Source organism: Phaseolus vulgaris, chromosome 8 (genome assembly GCF_000499845.2).
Source record: "Phaseolus vulgaris cultivar G19833 chromosome 8, P. vulgaris v2.0, whole genome shotgun sequence".
Classification (NCBI taxonomy): Eukaryota; Viridiplantae; Streptophyta; class Magnoliopsida; order Fabales; family Fabaceae; genus Phaseolus; species Phaseolus vulgaris.
In genome coordinates, this window is record NC_023752.2 from 17,104,236 (window position 1) to 17,129,975 (window position 25,740).

The 25,740-nt window shown below is 35.4% G+C and overlaps 1 protein-coding gene across 1 annotated transcript; it reads right to left on the reverse strand.

The window, feature by feature from the left end:
• Window positions 1-12,285: 12,285 nt before the first annotated feature.
• LOC137824667 (uncharacterized) lies at window positions 12,286-23,254 on the reverse strand (the record flags this gene model as incomplete). Its single annotated transcript, XM_068630337.1, has 3 exons — window positions 23,110-23,254; window positions 20,240-20,301; window positions 12,286-13,323 (listed from the first exon to the last, which is right to left on the reverse strand). Coding segments are annotated over exons 1-3 (1,245 nt in total), but the record flags the coding sequence as incomplete, so codon positions are not given.
• Window positions 23,255-25,740: the final 2,486 nt, after the last annotated feature.

A 25,740-nucleotide genomic window follows, 5' to 3' on the forward strand; every position in this document is an offset into this window, starting at 1 on the left:
ATAGTAAGTTATTTACATACTATTAACATAAATCAATGTTAGGATTTTAAAAGTGAACTGAATGTATAGTTAATTTTTTTATATAGACTTTTTCTGATTTTTATATAGAATAAAACTATATTTTTTTTAAAAATTACGAAGTCAGAAAATGCATTTGAAAATTATTAAGTGATATTTATATTAAATAAAATATATTATAAAAGAATGAATGTGTGGATATTTAGCTTTGAAAGCGAAATGGGCGTGAGAGACGGTGTGTGGTGTGGTGCAGTGATGAAGTGTCTGTCTCAAAAATTAAAAATAGAAACTACGTGCTTCCCTCCAAATCGAATACTTCTCATGTTGTGAGAGACACTTGTTTTATATCATCTTATGCTTCTTTCTGTCCTCTTCAAGGTCACTTTCATAATTTATTTTTAAATAATTAACAAATCTTTTATAAATATTTTGCTCAATTTTAAAACACAAAGAGTTCTTGCAGAGGACAAAATAAATCAATTTAAGAATATTGTTTTCATTGCTTTTTTTATCATAACTAGAAAAATGAAAATCGAAGTCAATTTTATACTTAATTGTTTAACCAAGTTAATTTATCACTAAAAAAAATCATGAAATAGAAACTAAATTTGGAGACAAAAAATAATTAGTTTCTATAGTAACTAAATTAGATACCATTTTAGAGACTAAAAGAAATTTGGTTTCTAAATTAGTTTATATTACTGTTAAATGGTTTCTAGATCGGTATCTAATTAGCAACCAATGTTTTTGCTACCAAATTTAGAATCTAAATTATTGGTAGTTAGAACTTTGATAGCTAATTAGATACCAATTTAGAAACTATTTAACAATAATAGAAACTCATTTTAAAAAAAAATTAAAATGATCTTTAATTTAGTCACTATAACAACTAATTATTAATTTCTATTTTATGATTTTCGTGTAGTGTATATTTGAAAGCCAACAAACTAAAAATAATTTTGCTAGAGAAACACAAATAGGATAATCCTAATACCCTTCTTAACCTAGGTCATGGATATTACACATTTTTTTGGAAAAAAAAAAATAGGATACTTTTTGTGAAAATATATGAAAGTAGAATAACATTTCCTTGTAACTTAATCCGAATAAGGTAATAATCAATTTTAATATATTTTATTTTCTTCCTAAGCAAGTGAAACTAAGACTTATATTGAGTCTCTCAAATATTTAGAAACTAAAGATTGTTTCTTGAAGTTTTATAAGATTAAAAATCTACCGAACAATACATAATATTCAATAATAAGTTTGTTATGAATATGAGAATTTTTAATCTTATGATCATTATAAAATGAATAGAACAATTGTGTTTCTAGGATTTTTTTTAAATATCTTAGAATTCTTAAAGAATGTGAGGTACCTTTGGTTTAAAAACAAACTCACTAATTTGTTGAATAGCAAAAACTGTATCAAATTTTTTGTTAGTCAAATACAACATCATACCAATCAATTTCCTAAAAGAATATCCTAAAAGAAGAAGGAATAACTATGATGTCTCTTTCATTAGAACTTAATGTTATAGAAGGATTGGCAAAAGAATTTGTTGATTTACAACCACTTAAATGGAAAAGAATTTGTTGATTTACAACCACTTAAATGGAATTCATAAATGATTTTCAAGTAGTACTTTCTTTGAGTCCATATGAGATAACTTTGGATTTATCAACTCCAAAATCTTTTGGATCTAGCAACTCCAAAATCTGAGAAGAAATTTAAATTACCAAGGTGCTTGATATTTATAAATATCAAGTGTTGTTTAACTTTATTAATTTTAGCTACACTAATCTAATAGATTTTTAAAAGTTAAATTGTCTCTCTTAACAAATACAGAATAATATATTGTGCTTTAAATGTATTCAAGGTTAAGAGACTTGAATTGAGCATTGAATCCTAATATTAGGTTGATTTAAGCCATATAGAATTTTTTTAAGCTTGTGACTCAAGTAAAAAATGGTCATCCTAGGAGGTGATCTAATGAAAGTCTCCTCTTTAAGTTTTTCGTGAAAAAGAAAAACATTATCTACATCCAACTGGTAGAGGAACCAATTATTGGAAACAACAACATATGAGAGATACTTCACAATAGGCAGTTTGGCTACAAGAGAAAGATTTTAAAGAAATCTACCTCCTTTATCCTTGTGGAACTAATTTTGCCTTGCATCTTTTGAACATACCATTTTCTTTCTACTTAATGTTGTAACCTAAACCCTAAACCCATCTACAATCCATAATTTGTTTTCTTAAAGGAAGTTTTATCAAAGGTTAAGCTCTTTTTAGTATATAGAGATGTGAATTATTTCATCATAGATTCTCTCCAACAATCTTGTTGGTTTACTTCCTCAAAAGACTTAGGTTATGCGTGAGAAAAAACAAGAAAGACAAAAAGAATTTATTTTGATTATGTGCTTACAACAAAGTATATAAACATGAATATCTTTATATCAAATCTTGAGAGACGCATAACACTTGCTCACATATGTTTGTCTAATAAAGCGAACACTTAAGATAGACAATAAGATATTGATTTTGGCATCTTAGAGTAGAACCTTAATATATAAATGTATACACTATGTTTTCAGTATTGTTCTCTTGTTTGACAACCAAGAAGATCTTGCAAAGAATATCACCTTCAGAAGATCTCGCAAAGAACGTGTCAAAGTTGTTTTTGCGACTAACTTTTCAGGAAAGGCAAGTTATCATCTTTGCATAGTCCATCCACCATGTACATTCCTACCTTTAATTCAAGACGAGATCAAAGTATCCGACCTAAGTCTAATAAGTTATCTTGTGTATCAGAATGTTTCTTCAAATAAAAGTTTGCATTAAATGTTACATGAAAAACATTTAATGCAATCCGTAACATCTATGAAGACACAACTGTGGAATGAACATTTAAGAAAATATTATTGCAAACCTAACTTATTCAATGAACATTGTTGTTTTCTGTAAAAATGTATAAGTGTGAATTGTATATTATATTCATCTTTGGAAATTATATCTCTTTTAGTGAGAAACCTTATGATTGTTTGATCACATCTTCTTGTAACCAAGAGTTTAAGCTAACAGTGATTACATTCCAAACAATACCTAATTGTCTAGACAAAAGTGGTTGAGTTCCAAATAACACTTGGTTGTTTAGTTAGAAGTGACTGAGTTTCAAACAATATTTGGGGTCAATATTCAATTTATTACAATGATTTAAAAAAAATCAAGTTAGTCCCTTTGTTTTTTAAAAAGTACCCAAATTGGCTTTTTTTATTAACTTTCCCCCCAATGGCGTCAAGTGTTGTTGATGTGGTACAAAAAATTGTTGATGTGGATTATAAATTAAGAGACACATGGGGTTGGGTGTTGTGTGAGGTGGCAAGTGGAGGGGTTGGCAGATTAGTAGAATTCAACATTAGGGGTTAGGGTTTCTCCCATTTGTTAACTTTTTTGAAGGGTGGTCTGTCAATGGAGGTGGTTGGAGTTTAGGTTGTCCGTTGGAGGTTGTTGAAGGAGTTCACTTTTGTGGATTTGTTGCTGGGAGGAGTTCGCTTTTGAGGATTCGTTATTTTTTGGTGTTTCCTTGAGTGTCCATGAATGTCTGGCTATAGGTCTGCATCATCATGCAACTATAATTGGATGGGAGTGCAGAACTGGTATAATTATAGCCATGATGGTGGGAGCAAGACCACATTGGTTGATCCCATTTGCGATTGTGGAAATTTTGCTATTTTGAGAACAACAACAATTATCAAAAATGGTGGGAAACAATTTTGGAGGTGTCCAAAGTATAAGGTGAGATGTATTGAACTGTTTTATGAAAAAATATGCATATTTGATACAAATTGTTTTGGTTAACATTTTGTCCAATACATAGTAGGAGTGGCGGAAGCATAGAATGTTATTTCTTCAAATGGTGCATTGAAGACATTGGGGATGACAAAGATGGAATTATTGTTAGACAAAGAAACAAGATTTGTAGTTTAGAAAAATGTCTGAAGGTGTCAAGAAAGTGGATTAAGATGTTGTTAGTAAGGTTGTGTCTTGTTCTTGTAATAAACATTGTTATGTAGTCTATTTTGTTAAAATTCCATGACATATGTGTTTCTTTGGGATTATGATTGAATGAGTTCATGTAATATGTATTAGTTCAATGTCTTGAGGTTTTCCCGAAATTTGATTTTTGATTTGAGTATCAACTAATGCAAAATGAATTTTAAATATATGAATCGTGCTATGTAATATAAATTAGTTAATGAAGCAAATATCAGAATTTGATTTCAGTATTATGTAAATGTAGAAAGAAATTTAAAATGAACTTTAATGATAGCAAATGTGCAGTATAACATGAAATCAATTACTTAAGCAAATCAAAGAATTTGATTTCAGGATGAAGTAATGTAAAATGAAATTTAATGATAGCCAATGTGTTGTATAATATAAAATGAAACCATGAAATAAATCAAATAAGCAAAGCCATCTGGAATGAACCAAAATTAATTACCATACACTAGTATTTAGTGCATGTGAATAAGAAGTGTATTCTCCACCTGATAACATCAATGTACTTAAAAAATTACCAGGCACATTGGCCACATGAACATCAACCTATATTTTATTCCAAACTACATTAACATGAGCCTACAATAATTGTTTTTTAAAATACACTGTTATTTGAAACCGGACATGGATTCCAAATGCCCCCTCTCCTAGACTATAACTTAAGCCTAATGTTGGGTCTACCAAATTTTGAACTTGATCTTGTTGTCCTTGTAATGTTTTGAGATGGTTGACGTGGTTGTGAATCTGTTGGTTAAGTAGGGGGAGATAGTGGAGCGGGTTGTGTTGGAGCTGCCTCATATGGACATGGCTTAGATGGCCCTGGGTCAGATGGACCTACCTCACATGGAGATGGCTGAGATGGTTTTTCAGTGCAAGAATTTTTGTTGTAGCCAAGCTTGTGATAGATACCACATTTTTTCTTTAATCCAGTTTGACCTAACTAGGTCTTGTTCTTCATTACCTCCCATGCTTCCAACCTTCTTTTCTTCTTTGGTCTTCCATGCATCTTTTTTGTGGGAGGTGGCAGAACATCTGACATTTCAGTTTTCTCCCACACTTGTTCACAGTTGATTGGGTAGAAAATTGAGTTGTACACCTCTGCATATGTTTCCTTGTTGAACCAATATGAAATGAAGTTAACTGCATCTAGATTCAAATATTTCATTGCATATAGTATGTACCTAGATCCCAGGAAAAATCTACCATGTTCTTGGGCATTTCAAAGGATGGCAATTTGCCACCATTAATGATATCTTTGTTGGGTTTAATAATAGTGTCAAAGTTCAAGAGGGGGAGTGAATTGACATTTTAAAAGCTTCTCACAAAAACAGTGTTTAACACAGTTTACAGAAAATAAATCAATTTATATGGAAATGAACAAATTTATTTTAGCACTGTTTGTGTGTTTGAAAAGGTTTATGCAGCAATGTTAATCACAAGATCTGCAAATATATTTTTCAGATGCTCACACACTGATATTAGAACGAAAAACAGTGAATCACCAAAACAACAACCTTCAATTTCAAGCAAGTGATTAAGGTTCAATTAATGGCTTGACAGTTTATTGAGTGATCTATTACAATCAACCTGTTCTAATGGCTTTTAACAGATTATAAGTGTTCTTATTGAAATCAACCAGTTTTCCAGAAATTAAGAACAATATGAACCGTGCCCAGAAAGAACAGATTTATTTTTAATTGAACAGATTTATTTCTTTGCTGTTTTATCAATTATGCAGAAACTTAATTGCAGAGATTGAGAGAGAATGAACGCACGGCAGTTATACTGGTTCACTCAACTGAGCTACATCCAGTCTTCACCTAAACCAAGGTGAAATTCACTAAATCACAATACAAACAAACACAATTTCCACTGTTCTTGAAACCTACAAGAACTTAGGTACTCTTGCTGAAAAAACCTATTTCAGCTCACACACACTCTTCAAGAAAACCTATCAAGAAGAGTGTTCAACCAAACTATTACAAGAAATGAAAAGTGAAACGACTACACCTGATTGAGGATACAAAGATCTGCCTTAAACCAGTAGGCAAGATTGCTAGAACAGTAGCAGCACCTCACACCAAGCTTTTGGAACCAAACCAAGAACAAACACTTTGTGATTTTCGAAATCTTTGAAGAACAAATGTTAATCCTTTGTAAACTCTTAATTCTCTGCTGTAAAATTTGTTTTTACAAATGTATGAACGATGTTTAAATTCAGAAACAAGTTTTCATTTTATAGAAAACCAACTTATAACAGAATTTGGAAAAACAGTTAAAACTGTTATAAATGAACAGATTGAAAATAAAATGAAAAGATTTATTTTCAAAAAGCAGTTAGAGAATCTGTTAAGAGAGGAGACTTAGTCAACCATTCTGGTGCTGGGATAAAACTGAAAAACGTTTAAGCTAGACATGGCACCAGAGACAAAATGAATCAATTCATTTACAGATGAACAGATTTATTTTTCAAAACGAAAACAGAAACAACTTAACTATTCAACACCCAGTCGTTTTGAAAGGTGGAAGACTTAGTCAAAATACATGATGCACAAAATCTAATTTTCACAAGACTTAGGGAAGGCATCAGATTAAAAAAGAATCTGTTTATTTAGAAAAGAACAGATTTATTTTTATGCAGTAAACGTGTTTTTTGTAAAACATGTGAAAACTAGTTTAAGAAATCTTATGCTTGTTCTTATCACATGGCCAGTGGTTATGAGGTGAGTTACTCAGCAAAAAGCCCACTATTAAACAACCTCTAAGCCCTACCTAAGACACACTTAAAGCAAAGCAAAAACACATGAAATGTACATAGAAGTCTTCATCAAACACATGTCTTGAAGGGGCAACAACCATCTTCAACAATCTCCCCCTGTTTGATGGAGACAAATCCCCATAGCTCTTGTTGCTTTAAGAACCTGCACTGCACCACATACTAAACCAGAAAAAAACAGAAACATTGCATAGCATGAGAAATGGTTTTAAGGTGCAGAATTAACTCCCTGTTTCAGCTAGCTTCACCTAGCATGGTGAGCTATTTTTCTCCCCCTTTGGATTCATCAAACAGCATGTGATCATAGGGAAAAAAAAAACTAGAAGCATAACCATAATAGTCCAAAAGATAAAGACAAATTGTTCATCATTACAGAGATTTGAAAATTGATAAAGAAAGCATAAAAAATAGAAGACTACTGATCCTTGTAGTAAAGCTTTGCAAGTTGTGCCTGAACCCCTTCAATCTGATCATCAAGGTGTTGAAACCTTGCTTGAGTAGTTTCAAAGTATGCCCTTTGTTCTATAGTCATTACATCAAGGCGATACAACACTTGCCTTTCGAACATAGACATTGGCTCTCCTCGGTATTCTGGAGATTGATAGGCAACTATGGCATTTGCAGCAACTTCCTCATGCACAGATTGGGTAGCAGGTGAGTCATCCTCCATGGGAACAGCTTCATCCTCATCCTCATTGTGGCGGTTTGATGCTTCATGTTCTGCTTGAGGGTCCTTTCCTTTAAGAACCACCCACTTGTCCTCAATTTTGTGAAATCCCATTTTGGTGAGAGTTGAATTATCAATCTCACTTACAGCTTTGATAGGGTCGTTTCTCTCATTTGTAACATCAACACCAAAGTAATCAATCAATTTGGAAACAAGTATAGCATAGGGAAAGCGGTAATCAGCCAACCTTTTTTATTTGAGCATGTGTTCATTAATAATAAAAACCCAATTTACCTTAATCTGGTTCATGATGCAATATAGAAGAATTAGATCCTCTTCATGTAAAACAGCATCGTTTGTACCTCTTGGGATAAGTTGCCATGCTATGATGTAGGCAACAAGGCGTGGAGTGAGGTTCAAATGCCTGCATGGAACCTGCTTATACTCTCTGTAGGATTCCTCATACAGCTTTTATAGTATTGTAGCTTGTTGAATTCTTGAATTCCACTGGTGTTTCCCTTTCCTACTTTCAGTCCAGCATACTTTATTCCAGCCACAAAATTCCACACCTCACTTGTGATCTTCATCTTGATTCCTTTCACATAAGAGACAACATTCTTTCCATCCAATGTGAGGTTAGTGTAAAACACCTTAACCAAGTCAGGATATACATTACCGGTTAATTCCAGCAGCTTTTTCAATTTCTGGTGCTTCAACACAGCCCTTGTTTCTGCCAGTTTTTCAGATTTCAGCCAGTTGAAATCCAGCACTTTGGGTATGTTAATCTGCTTTCTGCTTGTCTCGTGAATGTAGGCATTGATGCCTTCTTCATTTCCAGCAAACCAACCTTCTAACACGCCTTGAAAGGTGGTTTGCTTGCCCTTATTTTTCTGTTTTTGTCTTGAAGAAGAAGCCATGGTTGAACCAGAATTTTTCTCTTGTTTCAAATGGTGAGAACAGAGAATAGGTAGCCAAAGTGGATAGCAGATATTCACACAGATTTATAGTAAAATAAATGGGTTGATACGACAGTTATGAGTGGATATGCATGAAGATTTTATGCTCTGAATTTGTGCAGAGAATCTTTGAAAAAAAACAGCAAATATTTAGGGTCACGATGCACATGCTCATACCTTTATTGAGCACCCAAACCATCAAATCGGTTACATAACCATGACCAAAACCGTCAAAGGTACAGAGGTTAATGCCCACTAAGTCAGTCAAGCAGTCAAAGATCAAAATTTCTTTTTCCTAGTCATCAATGCATATCAGTGCAGAAAATAAACACATTTAATTACGAATAAACAGATTTAATTTTTCACTGCTAGGTACAATTGACATTTATAATACTCAATTCATTAAGCAGAAAATTAAACCTATCTTTAGCCAATGGTTTTGTGAACAGATCAGCAAGTTGTAAATCAATACCAATGAACTTAATCTCACATGTTCCATTAGATATGTGTTTCCTTAGAAAATGATGCCTAATTTCAATGTGTTTGGTTCTTGAATGCATGACAGGATTTTTGGTTAAGTTGATTGCACTTGTATTATCACACAACAGAGGTATATGGTTAAGTAAGATACCAAAATCATTTAATTGCTGTCTTAGCCATATAGTTTGAGCACAACAACTCCCTGCTGCAATGTATTCTGCTTCAGCAGTGGAGAGAGCTACACAAGCCTGCTTTTTGCATTGCCATGAGATCAAGCTTGATCCAAGCAAATGAGAGGTTCCACTTGATGTGATTCCAATAGCCACATAGAACAAGATTCTTGACACTTTGAGGAATCACCTTGAGCTGGAAAATGTAGAGGCACTTTCTTAGAAGTTGGATCATAGTTCTAAGATCAAGGACTCACCAAAACAAGTACCAAATCCCAAACTCATTTGGATGAACCAAATATTGTCAAATTGAATCAACAAAGGAGAAGGAAAAGAACAAACCGAACAGAATTGAACTTCAAAACAAAAGAACCGAACAGAATTTAAAAACTAAACAGAAAATAGGTGCTGGAAAATTAAAGGAACCGAAACAAAAACAACTCAAAACTCAAGGCAATAAGAACAAATTGAAGAAGAAGAAAGGAAGGAGAAGAGAATGCTCATGAAGATGGAGGAATGGTTGGATGATCACGCCACTAGAAGAATGGATGCTCCTAGATGAGTGTGGAAGCCGCCACTTGAGGAAACCATGGTCCTTCAAGATAAGACTAGAGAAGAAGCTCAAAGCTCTCCAAATGCTCACTCCAATTTTGAGTATAGTTTCTTTAGATAAAATTCAAATCTGAATTTTACAAAGAGAGCACCTCTATTTATAGCCTAAGGTGCTGAAATGTAAGCTACACAAATTCAAAAAAACTCCCTCCCAAAAAGCTTCTAGAATTTGCGCCAAAAACAAGGCATGAGGAAGGTGTGATCCTTTCTCTCACTTTGGCACCTCCTTATTTACTCCTACACCTATCTACTAATACACCCCCCTAAAGGTCCTATTTAAAACCTAAAAGATGCTATAACAAAAGAGGTTTCTAAGGTTTCCCTCTAAGCACCTTCAACTAAAGACACTACAAAAAGAGAAAATAAATGTCCTCTAGCTCCCAAGGCTTTGAACATGCTTCTTGTAATCCTTTGAGGTGGACTTTGACCTCCATGGGCGTCCTCCATTTGTGCCTCCACCTCTTCTTGAGCTTGATGAGTGGCCTCCATGTTCTCTTGGGCTTGATCTCCATCATACTCCCCGAGTTGGAGAGAATTCGACCACGAATTCTGGAGACCTACAGAAAAAGGAGTTAGATCGCTGACATTAAAAGTATGACTACCTAAGAATGTATCAGGCATATCTAACTCATAAGCATTGTCATTAATCCTCTTGAGGACTTGGAAAGGTCCATCCCCTCGAGGCATTAGTTTGGACTTCCTTTGAGTAGGAAAACGATCCTTCCTCAAGTGAAGCCAAACCCAATCGCCCTCATCAAACAACAATGTTTTTCTCCTTTTATTGGCAAGTTCAGCATACTTGCCAACCTTCTTCTCAATTCTCTTCTTGATGTCTTTATGCAAAGTTTTCACAAAAGAAGCCTTTTCATCCCCATCTTTGCACAAGACATCGTCAAGAAGGGGAATAGGAAGAAGATCAAGAGGTGTTAGGGGATTAAACCCATAGACCACCTCAAAAGGAGAATGGGAGGTGGTAGAATTTACTACTCGGTTATATGCAAACTCAACATGGGGTAGTAAATTCTCCCACACTCTAGGATTCCCCGAAATAAAGCATCTCAATAGTTGTCCCAAAGTTCTATTCACCACCTCGGTTTGACCATCAGTTTGTGGGTGGCAAGTGGTAGAAAATAAAAGCTTAGTTCCAAGCTTGCCCCACAAGGTCTTCCAAAAGTGACTCAAGAACTTAGGATCTCTATCGGACACTATAGACCTAGGAATCCCATGCAAGCGAACCACTTCTTGGAAGAAGAGGTTTGCAATGTGGCATGCATCATCCACTTTGTGGCAAGGAATAAAGTGAGCCATCTTTGAAAAACGATCCACTACCACAAAAATGGAGTCCTTTCCCTTTGATGTCTTGGGTAAGCCTAAAATGAAATCCATAGATATATCCACCCAAGGCATTGAAGGGATAGGAAGAGGAGTATAAAGACCATGGGGATGCATTTTAGACTTAGCTTTGCGGCAAGCTATGCATTTATCACACAAACTATGAACATGTTTATGCATATGAGGCCAAAAGAAATGTTCATGCAACACATCCAAAGTTTTAGCAACCCCAAAATGTCCCATTAAACCCCCCTCATGAGCTTCTCTAACAAGAGATAATCTAATAGAGCATTGGGGAACACAAAGACGTTTTCCTTTAAAAAGAAAGCCATCTTGAATAAAAAAGTCTTTGTGTCCTCCTTTAAGACACTCTTGATAGATGGGAGAAAAATCAAGGTCATCATGATAAAGTTCCTTAATGTGATCAAAACCAAGATATTGAGAGGTTAAAAGATTTAGCAAGGTGTATCTTCTAGAAAGAGCATCCGCCACAATATTTATTTTGCCTTGCTTGTGTTTGATCACATAAGGAAATTGCTCAATGAATTCCACCCACTTAGCATGCCTCTTGTTAAGTTTGTTTTGGCTTTTCAAATATTTAAGAGATTCATGATCACTATGTATCACAAACTCTTTGGGAAAAAGATAGTGTTGCCAAGTAAACAAAGCCCTAACAAGTGCATATAATTCCTTATCATAGGTGGAATAGTTGAGATGACTTCCCTTCAATTTCTCACTAAAATAGGCTATGGGGTGGCCCTCTTGAAGGAGAACAGCCCCAATACCTATACTTGAAGCATCACACTCAATCTCAAATGTCTTAGTGAAATTAGGAAGGGCCAAGATGGGAGCATTAGTCAATTTTTCTTTCAAAGTATCAAAAGCATTTTGTTGTGCTTCTCCCCAATGAAAGACCACATCCTTTTTCACTATGTCATTGAGTGGTGCGGCAATGGTACCAAAGTTTGGGACAAATCTTCTATAGAAAGAAGCAAGCCCATGAAAACTTCGGACCTCATTCAAAGATTTCGGTGTAGGCCAATTTTGAATGGCCACCACCTTGGTTTTGTCCACATGGACCCCTTTACAACTCACAACAAACCCTAGGAATTCTATATGATCAAGAGCAAACATACATTTAGCAAGGTTAGCATACAAATGTTCCTTCCTAAGGGTTTCCAAAACTTGCCTAACATGCAACCTATGGTCATTCAAAGATAAGCTATAAATGAGAATGTCATCAAAGTAAACCACAACAAACTTACCAATGAAAGGTCTAAGAACATGATGCATGAGGCGCATGAAGGTACTTGGTGCATTAGTTAAACCAAAAGGCATAACTAACCACTCATATAAACCAAAGTTGGTCTTAAAAGCCGTCTTCCATTCATCACCCGGTTTGATACGGATTTGATTGTAGCCGCTTTTAAGATCAATCTTTGAAAAGATTTTTGAACCATGTAATTCATCCAACAAATCATCTAGTCTAGGTATGGGATGCCTATACTTAATGGTTATGTTATTTATGGCCCTACAATCCGAACACATTCGCCATGTGCCATCCTTTTTTGGCACTAAGATGATAGGCATAGCACAAGGACTCATGCTATCTTGCACCCACCCTTTTTCAATCAAAGCCTCAACTTGTTGGCGAATTTCCTTGGTTTCACTTGGATTGGTCCTATATGCGGGACGATTTGGTAAAGAAGAGCCCGGTATCAAATCAATTTGGTGCTCAATCCCTCTCAAAGGTGGAAGTCCATTTGGAGGATCTTGAAACACATCTTTGAACTCTTCTACCAAATTTTCCAAGCAATGAGGACTATCAACAAGTGTTTCTATGCTAAGAGTTCTAGGGATGGCTAAAAAAAGAGGATGATGAGCCACTATTTCCCTTTCAATGTCACGCCTAGACACAAGGAGTGTAGGCTTAGAACTCTTATCTTTTTTATCTTTTTTATCTTTTTCACTCTCCCTCTTTTTCTTCATGATAACTTGGTCCTCATGGACTTCTCTTGGAGAGAGAGATTTTAAAGTAACCTTGTGACCATGGAATTCAAAAGATAATTTGTTGGTAAAGCCATCATGTAAAACTTTTCTATCAAATTGCCAAGGCCTTCCCAAAAGAACATGAGTGGCTTCCATGGGCACAACATCACATAATACCTCATCTTTGTATTTTCCAATGGAGAAATGGATGAGGACTTGTTTATTAACAATTATTTCTCCTACTTCACTAAGCCATTGTAATTTGTAGGGCTTTGTATGAGAGATAGTAGGCAATCCAAGCTTATCTACTACTCTTGTACTAGCCACATTTGCACAACTACCCCCATCCACTATCAAGGAACAAATGTTGTTTTGAATAAGACATCTTGTATGGAAAATATTTTCCCTTTGACTTTCATCAAAAGGTTGTGAAACTTGTCCAAGAAGTCTTCTCACAACTAACAAGTCCCCTTCAAGTGGACATTCACTCTCTTCCTCACTAGATGCATGAGAATGCAATGAATGCTTTGAAGAATCCGAATCATGCTCACTAACTACAATGCCCTCATGCATGTACATACTTCGTTTTGAAGGACAATTTGCAGCAATATGACCATAACCCATACATTTAAAGCATTTAGTGTTAGATGTTCTAGTGGGAGACTTAGGTCTAGATGTTGATGGCTTAGATTCCTTGGGTTTGAAAGAAGAATCTTTGGAAGGATGTTTTGAAAAAGAAGTTTTGTTTCTCCAAGACTTGGAGTAGTATCCATTATTGGAAGCATTTTTAAAAGAGTTTTTCTTAGCAAGTTGGGCTTCCACCTTCATTGCAAGATGAACTAAAGAGCCCAATGATGAATACTCTTGTAACTCAACAATGTCTTGGATATCCTTCCTAAGACCACTCACAAACCTAGCAACCATGGCTTCTTCACTTTCTTCTAATTCAATTTTAAGCACAAGCGTCTCAAGCTCCTTATAATATTCATCCACATTTAGCGTGCCTTGTTGAAACCGTTGGAGTCTCAACATGAGGTCTTTCCTAAAATGTGGGGGCACAAACCTAGCGCGCATATGATCCTTTAAAGAGTTCCAAGAGTCCACGGGAGGACCCTTGTGATAGATAATGTCCTTTACAATTCCATGCCACCATTTCATGGCATAATCACTAAACTCTAGGGTGGCTAGCTTGAGCTTATGCTCATCTTGGATCTCATGGATCTCAAAAATTTGTTCACACTTAGCCTCCCAATCTAAATACACATTTGGATCACTAGAACCATTAAAACAAGGTAGTTTGACCGAAGGAAGCTTGGACTTTGCATCATGGTAGAAGCCATTGCCGTAGTGAATTCTTTCCCCTTGGTGATGATGTCTTTGTCCATGGACTTGGGGTGGAGGTCTCCTTCTCCTATGCTCATCTTCACGGCCAACATCATTTGAAGAAGCTCTTGAAGAAGGTCTATGAGAATGATGTCCATCATGGATAGAAGGAGATGGTCTAGTTTGTTGGACCTCCATCTTTTGCATTTTTTCCTCCAACCTTCTAATTGTTCTTTGAGCTTCATGTAATTCACCAAGAATGGAAGCTTTGGAAGGAGAATTCTGCTTGTAGGATGCATCACTTGAAGATCCAGCCATTTGTAATTAAAAAAACAGCAAACACACAAAACAGCAAACAAGTTAAAAATTAGCAAAAACAGTGAGCTTTGCAATTGAAACTGCCGAAGTGAATTTAAGGCTGAAAAAGATATCACTCTCAAAGAAATAATGTTCTTGCACCAATCTGATCTTGAGGCCTTGGAATCCTCAAATGAAATATGTCAAAGCAAGCACACCAATCTTAAGAGCAAACCACCACAAAACCAAAGAAACAATAAAGACAAACAAGAAAAAGGTATAAGCAAGGAAAGGTAATTGCAAAAGGAAAACTATATTTAAGACAAACTCAAAGAATAAGAATGAAAGACAATCAAGAAAATAAAGAACTCAATGAGAAAAGTAGGCACACAAAAGAATACCTAAGGAAAAGCACTAGAGTAGATGAAGAAAACAAAAATATTAGCTACTGGAAAATTTTTTTTATGCAAACTGTGCTTGATATTCACTGATTTAACTGGAACGTTTTAGAGCGAACTGGATTATGAAATTTATACCACAGAAACTTCAAGATGTTAACTCAAAAATGGCACTGGAATCAATTAAAAACAGTAAGCCAATTGAGAGAAATAAATTTTTTAAAATCACTGCCAGATTACCGTATTTTTTTCGGCAGGAATGTACACTTTTTTTATTTTATTTATCATTTTTTGTGTACTTCATATTTTTGAATGATTCTTTTTTCTATTCTTTTCTAACACTTTGAATATCTCAAATCCAGAATTTCAGAATTTTACAGTACGTAAATCAGTTGCAATAAGGAAAAACAGTAAGCACTTTTTTCAGAAACAGAGGAATCCTAATAGGAATAAAAAACAGAATGATGAACTAGCAAAGACATAATAGAAAATGATGTATTGGAACTTGTATAGGTCTAGAATACAAGTATGAACTCAACTCTAAAAAGAAAATGCACAAAGGAGCAACATCAATTCAGAAAATTATATGACACCAAAGCAAGAAACAATCAAAACAATAAAAGTACTACTAGAAGTAATGACATATATGGAATAACATGACTAAGACAAAACTTGACATGATTCAAAAATTAAAAGACACAACACAAATTGTAACAAGTGGAAGGAAGCTTAAGGTAAACTCTAGGAAGGATAATGCCATTCCAAAAGAGCAACCATACTCATAAGAATTATGAATGCCATAAACCTTTCCACAAACACTTGGAGCAAAAGAAAAACAGCAAGAATACTCAATTAAAATTCTAAAACAGAAACTTAAATTGCAAGAAATTAAAAAGAGCTCTTGAAATAAAGTGCACACAACTCAACAATTAAAGAAGAATGAACCTAAGACTCATGATACCACATGATGTGATTCCAATAGCCACATAGAACAAGATTCTTGACACTTTGAGGAATCACCTTGAGCTGGAAAATGTAGAGGCACTTTCTTAGAAGTTGGATCATAGTTCTAAGATCAAGGACTCACCAAAACAAGTACCAAATCCCAAACTCATTTGGATGAACCAAATATTGTCAAATTGAATCAACAAAGGAGAAGGAAAAGAACAAACCGAACAGAATTGAACTTCAAAACAAAAGAACCGAACAGAATTTAAAAACTAAACAGAAAATAGGTGCTGGAAAATTAAAGGAACCGAAACAAAAACAACTCAAAACTCAAGGCAATAAGAACAAATTGAAGAAGAAGAAAGGAAGGAGAAGAGAATGCTCATGAAGATGGAGGAATGGTTGGATGATCACGCCACTAGAAGAATGGATGCTCCTAGATGAGTGTGGAAGCCGCCACTTGAGGAAACCATGGTCCTTCAAGATAAGACTAGAGAAGAAGCTCAAAGCTCTCCAAATGCTCACTCCAATTTTGAGTATAGTTTCTTTAGATAAAATTCAAATCTGAATTTTACAAAGAGAGCACCTCTATTTATAGCCTAAGGTGCTGAAATGTAAGCTACACAAATTCAAAAAAACTCCCTCCCAAAAAGCTTCTAGAATTTGCGCCAAAAACAAGGCATGAGGAAGGTGTGATCCTTTCTCTCACTTTGGCACCTCCTTATTTACTCCTACACCTATCTACTAATACACCCCCCTAAAGGTCCTATTTAAAACCTAAAAGATGCTATAACAAAAGAGGTTTCTAAGGTTTCCCTCTAAGCACCTTCAACTAAAGACACTACAAAAAGAGAAAATAAATGTCCTCTAGCTCCCAAGGCTTTGAACATGCTTCTTGTAATCCTTTGAGGTGGACTTTGACCTCCATGGGCGTCCTCCATTTGTGCCTCCACCTCTTCTTGAGCTTGATGAGTGGCCTCCATGTTCTCTTGGGCTTGATCTCCATCACCACTTGTGCTCTTCCTATCAATTTTGCAACCTGCAAAATCTGAATCAGAATATCCAGTTAAACTTAATGAAATATTACCTGGATACCACAAGCCAACTTCTTTAGTTCCTTGCAAATACTTCAAAATCCTTTTGGCAGCATTGTAGTGTGATTCTTTAGGAGCAGATTGAAACCTTGCACACATGCACACTGCAAACATTATGTCTGGCCTGCTGGCAGTGAGATACAGCAGTGATCCTGTGAGTCCTCTGTATTTGGTTTCATCAACAGAAATTCCAGCTTCATCATGATCCAAATGACAGCTTGTTGAGAAGGGTGTGTTGATTGGTTTACACTTGTCCATTTCAAATTTCTTCAGCAGATCCTTGCAATACTTAGCTTGACTTAAGAAAATGCCATCCTTGAGTTGTTTGACCTGCAAGCCTAGAAAATAGTTCAACTCACCCATCATTGACATTTCAAACTCACTCTTCATGACTTTCACGAAAGCTTCACACAATTCTCCATTGTTTGATCCAAAAATGATGTCATCCACATATACTTGTACTAGGATTGTGTCATCTTCTTTCTTCTTAATGAACAAGGTCTTATCTGATGTGCCTCTGTCATAGCCTTGAGAGGTGAGAAAATCACTTAGCCTCTCACACCATTGCCTAGGAGCTTACTTGAGTCCATAGAGAGCCTTTTTGAGTTTGAACACGTATTCTGGATGTTGAAGGTCTTCAAAACCTGGTGGTTGTGAAACAAATACCTCTTCATTTATATAACCATTTAGAAAGGCACTCTTCACATCCATTTGAAATAGCTTGAACCCTTTGATGCAGGAGAAGGCAAGCAGCAATCTAACAACTTCTAACCGAGCCACTGGTGCATAGGTCTCATCATAGTCTATCCCTTCTTCTTGATTGTACCCTTTAGCTACTAGCCTAGCCTTATTTCTGGTAATCACCCCGTGCTCATCCATTTTGTTTCTGAATACCCATTTTGTTCCAATTATATTCATCTCAGGTATTCTAGGAACAAGAGTCCAGACCTCATTAAGAGCAAATTGATTCAGTTCCTCCTGCATAGCTAAAATCCAGTTGTTGTCCTTGAGAGCTTCATTCAGATTCTTGGGTTCAACTTGAGATACAAAGGCCATTGCTTCACAGAAATTGTTCAAGGATTTTCTAGTTGACACTCCTTTCTCAATGTTCCCAATGACATTATCAAGGGTTAAGTCTCTTGGGGTTTTCCACTCTTTTGGCAAACCTGCAGCTGCAGTAGATTCTTGTATAACATGTGTATCAGCAGTATCAAAATGAATCGATTCATTTTGATTTAAAACAGATTTAAATTCATTACTGTCAAGGTCATCAGCAGCAGTTTTAGATATGCTACGATCAGTTTCATAAAAAACAACATGCATTAATTCTTCTACTATGAGCAACCTTTTATTGAAGACTCTATATGCATGACCATTCAAAGCATAACCAATGTGCACACCTTCATCAGATTTAGCATCAAACTTACCAAGATTTTCTTTGCCATTATTCAATACAAAGCATTTACACCCAAATACCCTAAGGTGGCTCACACTAGGTTTTCTGCCCTTATACAGTTCATATGGGGTTTTCTTAAGAATAGGTCTTATTAAGGTTCTATTTAACACATAAGCTGCAGTATAGACTGCATCTGCCCAAAAGTACTTAGGAAGCTTAGATTCATTTAACATAGTTCTAGCTAGTTCCTCTAATGATCTATTTTTCCTTTCAACTACACCATTTTGTTGGGGTGTTCTAGGGGCTGAAAAGGTATGTGATATCCCATGCTTCTCACAGAACCTCTCAAATCTAGCATTCTGAAACTCTCCCCCATGATCACTTCGAATTGATTTAATGCAGCAACCATTTTCATTTTGCAGAATCTTTGCTAATTTCTTAAAGGCAATGTAAGCATCATGTTTATGTGCAAGAAATAAAGTCCATGTAAATCTAGAGTATTCATCCACAAGAACTAAAGCATACAAATTTCCAACCAAGCTAGCAACTCTAGATGGTCCAAATAAGTCCATATGTAAAACATCCAATGGATTTTTTGTAGAGACAATATCCTTTAACTTGAAAGAGGATTTGATTTGTTTACCTTTCACACAAGCATCACAAAGCCTGTTGTCCTGAAATTTAATGTTAGGTAAACCAGAAACTAAATCTTTAGATTTCAGTTTATTCAAGTGATTTGTGTGTATGTGAGCTAACCTCCTGTGCCACAGCCAAGACTCATCACTTCTAGACAGCAAACACTCATTTGAAGAGTTAGTTTCCATGATATTCAGCAGATATATGTTATTCACTCTCTTACCAGTAAACAGTACCTTACTAGATGAATTACTTGAGATCAGCCTTTTGACTCAAAGTTCACCTTGTATCCTTTGTCACAAAACTGACTTATGCTGAGAAGACTATGCTTGAGTCCTTCTACATAAAGCACATTCTGAATGGTTGTTGAGTTCCCTGTTCCAACAGTGCCTCTGCCCAAAATCCTCCCTCGGTTATTATCACCATAGGTTACATGTCCTTCTGCTTTGAGCTTCAAGCTAGTAAATTTTGTAAGATCTCCAGTCATATGCTTGGAGCAACCACTATCCAAGTACCATTGATTCTTCTTATTGTTCATCTGCAAAACAGAGTAAAAATGATAGAAATGGTACCCTTTTCAGTATAGGGTCCAGCACAGATTAAAACCTTCTCTTTGGTAGCCATTTTGCTAAGGTCTTAGGAACAAGATGCTTTCTAGCAATGCAAGACCTAGATGTATGACTAGATTTCATGCAGTAAAAACAAGTTACATGAGATGCCTTTTTGCCACTGTTAAAAGCTGAAAAACTTGATTTTGCTGGAACAAAAAAACTTGAAAGCTTTTTGGCATATGTTACATTTCCAGGGGTATAACCAAGACCATTCTTATTGAAAACAGCATTCTGTGAGCCAAGGAGAGACTCAAGGTTTTATCTTCCCTTGGTGAAATTGGAAAGGGTTTTCAGCAACTACTCCACTTGTTTTTCCAATTTTTTGCAGTTTTCACAGGTTTTAATAGAGGCATGCAAGCATGTTAGTTCAAGGCTTACCAAATCTGTTTTGGCTTTATGCAATTCTTCCTCAAGTGTTTTTACTTTAGGTGCAAACACATTATTTACCTTTTGTTGCTTATTGCATATTACAGCTAGCCTATTTGCTTCATCATGAGTTTCCTTGAAAGCAGCAAGCAATTGATCATAGTTATCTGAATCCACAGAAAAATCACTTACTGAATCAGAGATTGACTCCTCATCCTTCATCTTGAAGCACAGATTGTTTTCCTCATTCTCAGTTGAAGAGCTGCTGGTTGAAGATACTTCATTTTCCTCCCATGAGATGTAAACTCTTCTTCCCTTGTTCCTTTCAAATTTCTTGCTGGCAGATTTGTCCTTTGCTTGATTGTCTGGACAATCTGTTTTGATATGCCCTGTTTTGCCACAGCCAAAGCAAGTATAATTAGAGGAATTTGAATCATTGGGTTTAGGATACCTTCTTTTCTGCTGGTTCCTATCTCTGCTCTTCTTCCTCAGGAATTTGCTGAATCTTTTTGTAAGAAGATTGATTGTTTCATCATCTTCAGCATCTTTTTTTTCCTCCTTGATCTCATTCAGTTCAGTTGCTTTTAGTGCAAGACCTTTGGGTTTTCTCTCTGTTGTTTCCTGCTCTTTGAGTCTCTTGAGCTCTAGCTCATGCTCCATTAGCTTTCCAAAGAGTGCAGCAGTTCCCAGCTTTGACAGATCACGGCTTTCGATATGGCAGTCACCTTTGGTTGCCAGCTTCTGTCGAGGCACTTCAATATCTTTATGTTGAGTTCCTCTCTGTCAAATTCTTTTCCCAAACCAGTGAGGTGATTCACAATATGAGTGAACCTTTTCTGCACATCAGCAATGCTCTCCTCGGGTTGCATTCTAAACAGTTCATATTCTTGGATGAGAGAATGTTTTCTTGACCTCTTCACATCTTCAGTACCCTCATGAGTGACTTCTAAGACTTCTCACATCTCCTTAGCTGACTTACATTGGGATATCCTGAAGAACTCATCCATTATTAATGCAGAGGTTATGATGTTCTTGGCCACAAGATCATGTTGAGCCTTCCTCCTTTCGGTCTCATTCCATTCAGATCTTGGCTTTACCACTTCTTCATCCTTGACAACCTGCATTGGCACATAAGGTCCATGGACCACAACTTCCCAAATTAATGCATCAATAGATTCCATGAAAATTCTCATTCTAACTTTCCAAAATGCATAATTCATTCCATTGAACATAGGTGGTCTATTAACAGCAGATCCTTCAGCAAAAAGCACATTAAACTCAGACATTATTACAAACAAACTTGATTAAAATACAAGTCCTAGCTCTTGATACCAATTGTTGGGTTTAATAGTGTCAAAGTTCAAGAGGGGGGGTGAATTGACCTTTTAAACCCAACAATCTTCATCATCATCTTCAACTTCATCCATGTTGTCTAACTCTTCTAATTCTCAATCATTATTTGTCAACCATCTATCATGCACAACTGTACCTTCACTTTCATTATCATCATCACCCAAATTCTGCAAATCATCTGCAAAATTTGGTTCATAACCTTCTGTGGGATTATTTGTCTACCTTTTAATTTTGCACCTTTGCCTACTCTCAATAACCCTCAACTCTTCAACCTCAACAAATGTCTCACCCTCGCCTTTATCTCTATTATTATCAACCTCACTCTAAAATTCAACTTCACCTTCAATAAATTCAACTTCTTTTAACCAAAAAGAATCTTCTGACACATGCCCACCATCCTCATCACACTCCTTCTCCTTGGCAACAACCTCACCAATACCCTTACCACCATCACCTTCCTCACCACCAATAACCTCACCACGAGGTTCCACACCATTGTTGATCAAGTGTGATCAAGTGCTTTGAGGAATCCAAATCCAAGGTGTTTGATGAAAGACTGGTGTTGTTGTTGTGTTTGGGTGGGATCTGGGTAGAATAAAGTGTGATCTAGGTAGAATAAAGTGTGATCCACTCCTTTGTTGAATCTAAAACTAATGTGAATTAAAACCTCTTTGAAATTAAGTGTTTTTCCAACTAAGTGAAAAACAACCTGTTGTTTTGTCGAATCAACCGGTTGTTTTACTCTTAGGAGTTTTTGAAAAAGGTTGAAAGGTGTTTGGTTGACTTAACTGTCAAGCCAAAACAATCGGTTGTTTCGTGATTTCAATCGATTGTTTCTTTGAAAATCCTAACAAAATTCAGTTTTGAATGGTGAATCTATTTTAAATGTTTTCTAACTGAATACGCTTCTTCATTAAATGCGTTGACCAATCTTTGGAAAATATAAATGGTTTGTTTATGTTTTCAAACAAGTAAGAAACAACTTTGAGAAATTCAGTTTGACAGATTTGATTCTAAGATTTCAAGATTCACATCAAGCTTTGGATTTTCAAGAGAGAGTGGAATAGAATTGCAATTGTATTCAATTCAGATTGTACTGTGATTAGGTGTAATCCTTTCTAAACCTATTGTATTTCTGGTGTTGTGTTGCCAAGGAGTACTGTGTGTTCTTGAGGTGTTCAAGATCAATACTCTTGGTGTGGTTTGCCAAAGGTAGTGTGTTTCTTGAAGGGTTCAAGGTCACTACTTTGGTGGTTTGTGTTTTGTAATCTGGTTTGATTACTTAGTGGATTACCCAGTGGTATTCTGGGGACTGGATGTAGCTTTTGGCTTAAGAGTGGACCAGTATAAGCTGTTTGTGTGATTCTCTCTTACCCTGAACTCATTTTAATTCTGTTTTTAGCTTATCTGATATAAACAACCGATTGTTTCGAAGAAACAACTGATTGTTTTTTTGTGTATTGTTGCATAACTGCTTGAGTTATTGGCTAACTTGATTCCTGTTCTGGATTTATACAAAGAATTTCATTAAACCTGAAAAAGTTTTCAAAAACCCCTTTAAACAATTCACTCCCCCCCCCCCCCCATTGTTAAAAACCATATATTCTAACAATCATGCTCACCAATATCCTCACCGTCCCCTTCCTCCTCATCAGCCTCACCAACATCATCCTCAACATCACCTTCCTTACCACCATCATCCTCAACATCACCTTCCTTACCACAATCATCCCTACCCTCAACCCCATCCTCACCTGAACCCTCCATAACTTCTGTCTCTGATACAACATGCACTAAAAATAAGTGAAATTTAAAATATCTATTTGCAACTTTCAACATATCTATTACACCACCATCATCAACCAGAATTTGCAATCTATCTTCCAACACTAAACAACCTCCACATGAATACCTTATGACTTTTTACGGCAAGTGCACCGCATTGTCAAAAGTAATAATGTGTCCCTAAGGACGGATATCGAACCCACAAGGAACAGTTGAACAATCAAGTAAAATATTCACTAAATATAAGACAAAATAATAAAAGTGTGCTGAAAGTTGTTGTGATGGCAATGATTAATCAAAAAACAAGTAAAATAATTTGTTGCTTCAATTTGAAAAATAGGGATTGGATTTCATCTTTCTCACTCTTTTGTATTTTGATTAACATGATAATATTATGTCCTTTGATTGATATTGATGCCCGTATAAAAATTATTTATATCGAATCCTCGGATATAAATTTATTAAGGTGTTTCCTAAATATTGATTCCTCGCATATTTATAAAAATAACTTATCATTACAATAGACATTGATATCAATTAACATTTCAAATCTATTCTTAGCATTCAAATATGTTAAGCATTATCATTTGGGTTAGAAGCATATAAGTACTTTCCAGTCAAATCTAATTTCCAGATAAACATTACTAACAAAATGGCAATACCAATCATCAATCAAGAACAAAATATTATGTTAAGATATCACCTCCATACATAAGAGTTTGAACAAATTACTCCCAATCCCAAAGGGTAGATGATGACTTTTTACGGCAAGTGCACCGTGTTTGTTAAAAGTAATAATTGTCCCTAAGGATGGATATTGATCCCACAAGGAACAGTGAATTATCGAGTACAATATTCGCTAAATATAACAACAGAACAATAAAAAGAGTTTTGAGTTGGTTATGTTGGCACTGATCAATAAGAAAACAAACAAAGAATTAATTGCTTCAATTGGAAAAATAGGGATTAGGTTTCATCTCTCTCACTCTCGTGTATTTTGATTAGCATGTCAATATTAAGTTCTATGATTGAAATCGATGTCCATATAAAAATCATTTATATCGATTCCTCGCATATAAAATCCTTAAGAATGTCCCCTAACTATCGATCCCTCGCATAATTATAAGAACAACTTAGAACGAAGCTCAGACGTTAATAGCAATTAACATTTCAAGTTTATTCCTAGCACTCAAATATGTTAAGTATTGTTGTTTAGGTCAGAACTCAAAAAATACTTTCCAGTCAGATTTAAGATTCTCAATTTGTCACGGAAAATTAAAAATAAAACAACAATACCAATAATCAATCAAGAAATGGATATTTTAATATAAGATATCACCTCAATACATAAGAGTTCGAGCAGATTACTCATAATCCCAAAAGGTAGAATTAGCCACACATACTTCTAGCACCTTCCATTCTCCCAATTGGGTTACAATTCGCTTTATGGTGTTTTCCTCTAAATCTGACACCCCTAGGGTTGAGTCTCTAGCCCCCTATTTATCCTAGTTTTCTAGGGTTAGGTCGCTTCTTGTGTCGCGCTAATGGGCTAAGTGATAACACATAAAAAAGGCTCAATTTTTCTCTGCATCTTTTTCCATTCTAGGACCTTCCAGCTTTCTCAATTTAGCTCAAATTATTCTCCTTTACTCCAAATCTTCAATCCTCCCTAAAAATCTGCAATTAACACTAAATTTGGGAATAAAATGCTTTTATTCAAAGGTATAAATTAAAAAATTAGGGATTATTTTATATGTAAATTAACAATAAATTCTCATAAGTGCCTATATTTTAATATGGAATATTATTGAAATTAGACACTTATCAGTAGAATTAGTCATTCATGATGACTATTACACTCATGGAAAGTATGAAAAGAAGATCCAGGATGTTTCTCCTTAACAGACTACCTTCTTTAATGTTTCTCACACCTTTTATTCTTCTAATTGGGTTACAAGTCACTCAATGGTGTTTTCCTCTCATTCGTGCAGACTAGGGTTGTACCTCAAGCCCCCTATTTAACCTAAATTGCTTAGGCTTAAGTGGATTCTCGCTCAAGCGAGAGTGAGATCGTTTGAGCGATCAAAACGTCGCCCAACCCAACTTCACTGGTGTTATCTTGCTCAAGCGAGATATAACTCGCTTGAGTGAGCTCCCCTGGTGGTGAGATGGCTCTTTTGCGCGTTTGGGCAGCTTTGGTAAGTGTTGATGCATTCCAACTTTCTCTTTTCAGCTTTGTATATTTTTTTTTTTTGCCCAATTATCTCCTAGAATATTGAAATTAACACAAAAGTTGGGAATAAATCGTTCATATTCAAATAAAAATCACAAAATATGTAAATGTATAAATTCATAAATTGGAGTTATTTTATACTTATTTTACCAATTAATACTCATAAGTGTCTATATTTTAATATGAAATATTACTGAAATTTGGCACTTATCAACCCTCCCCAACTTAGAATCTT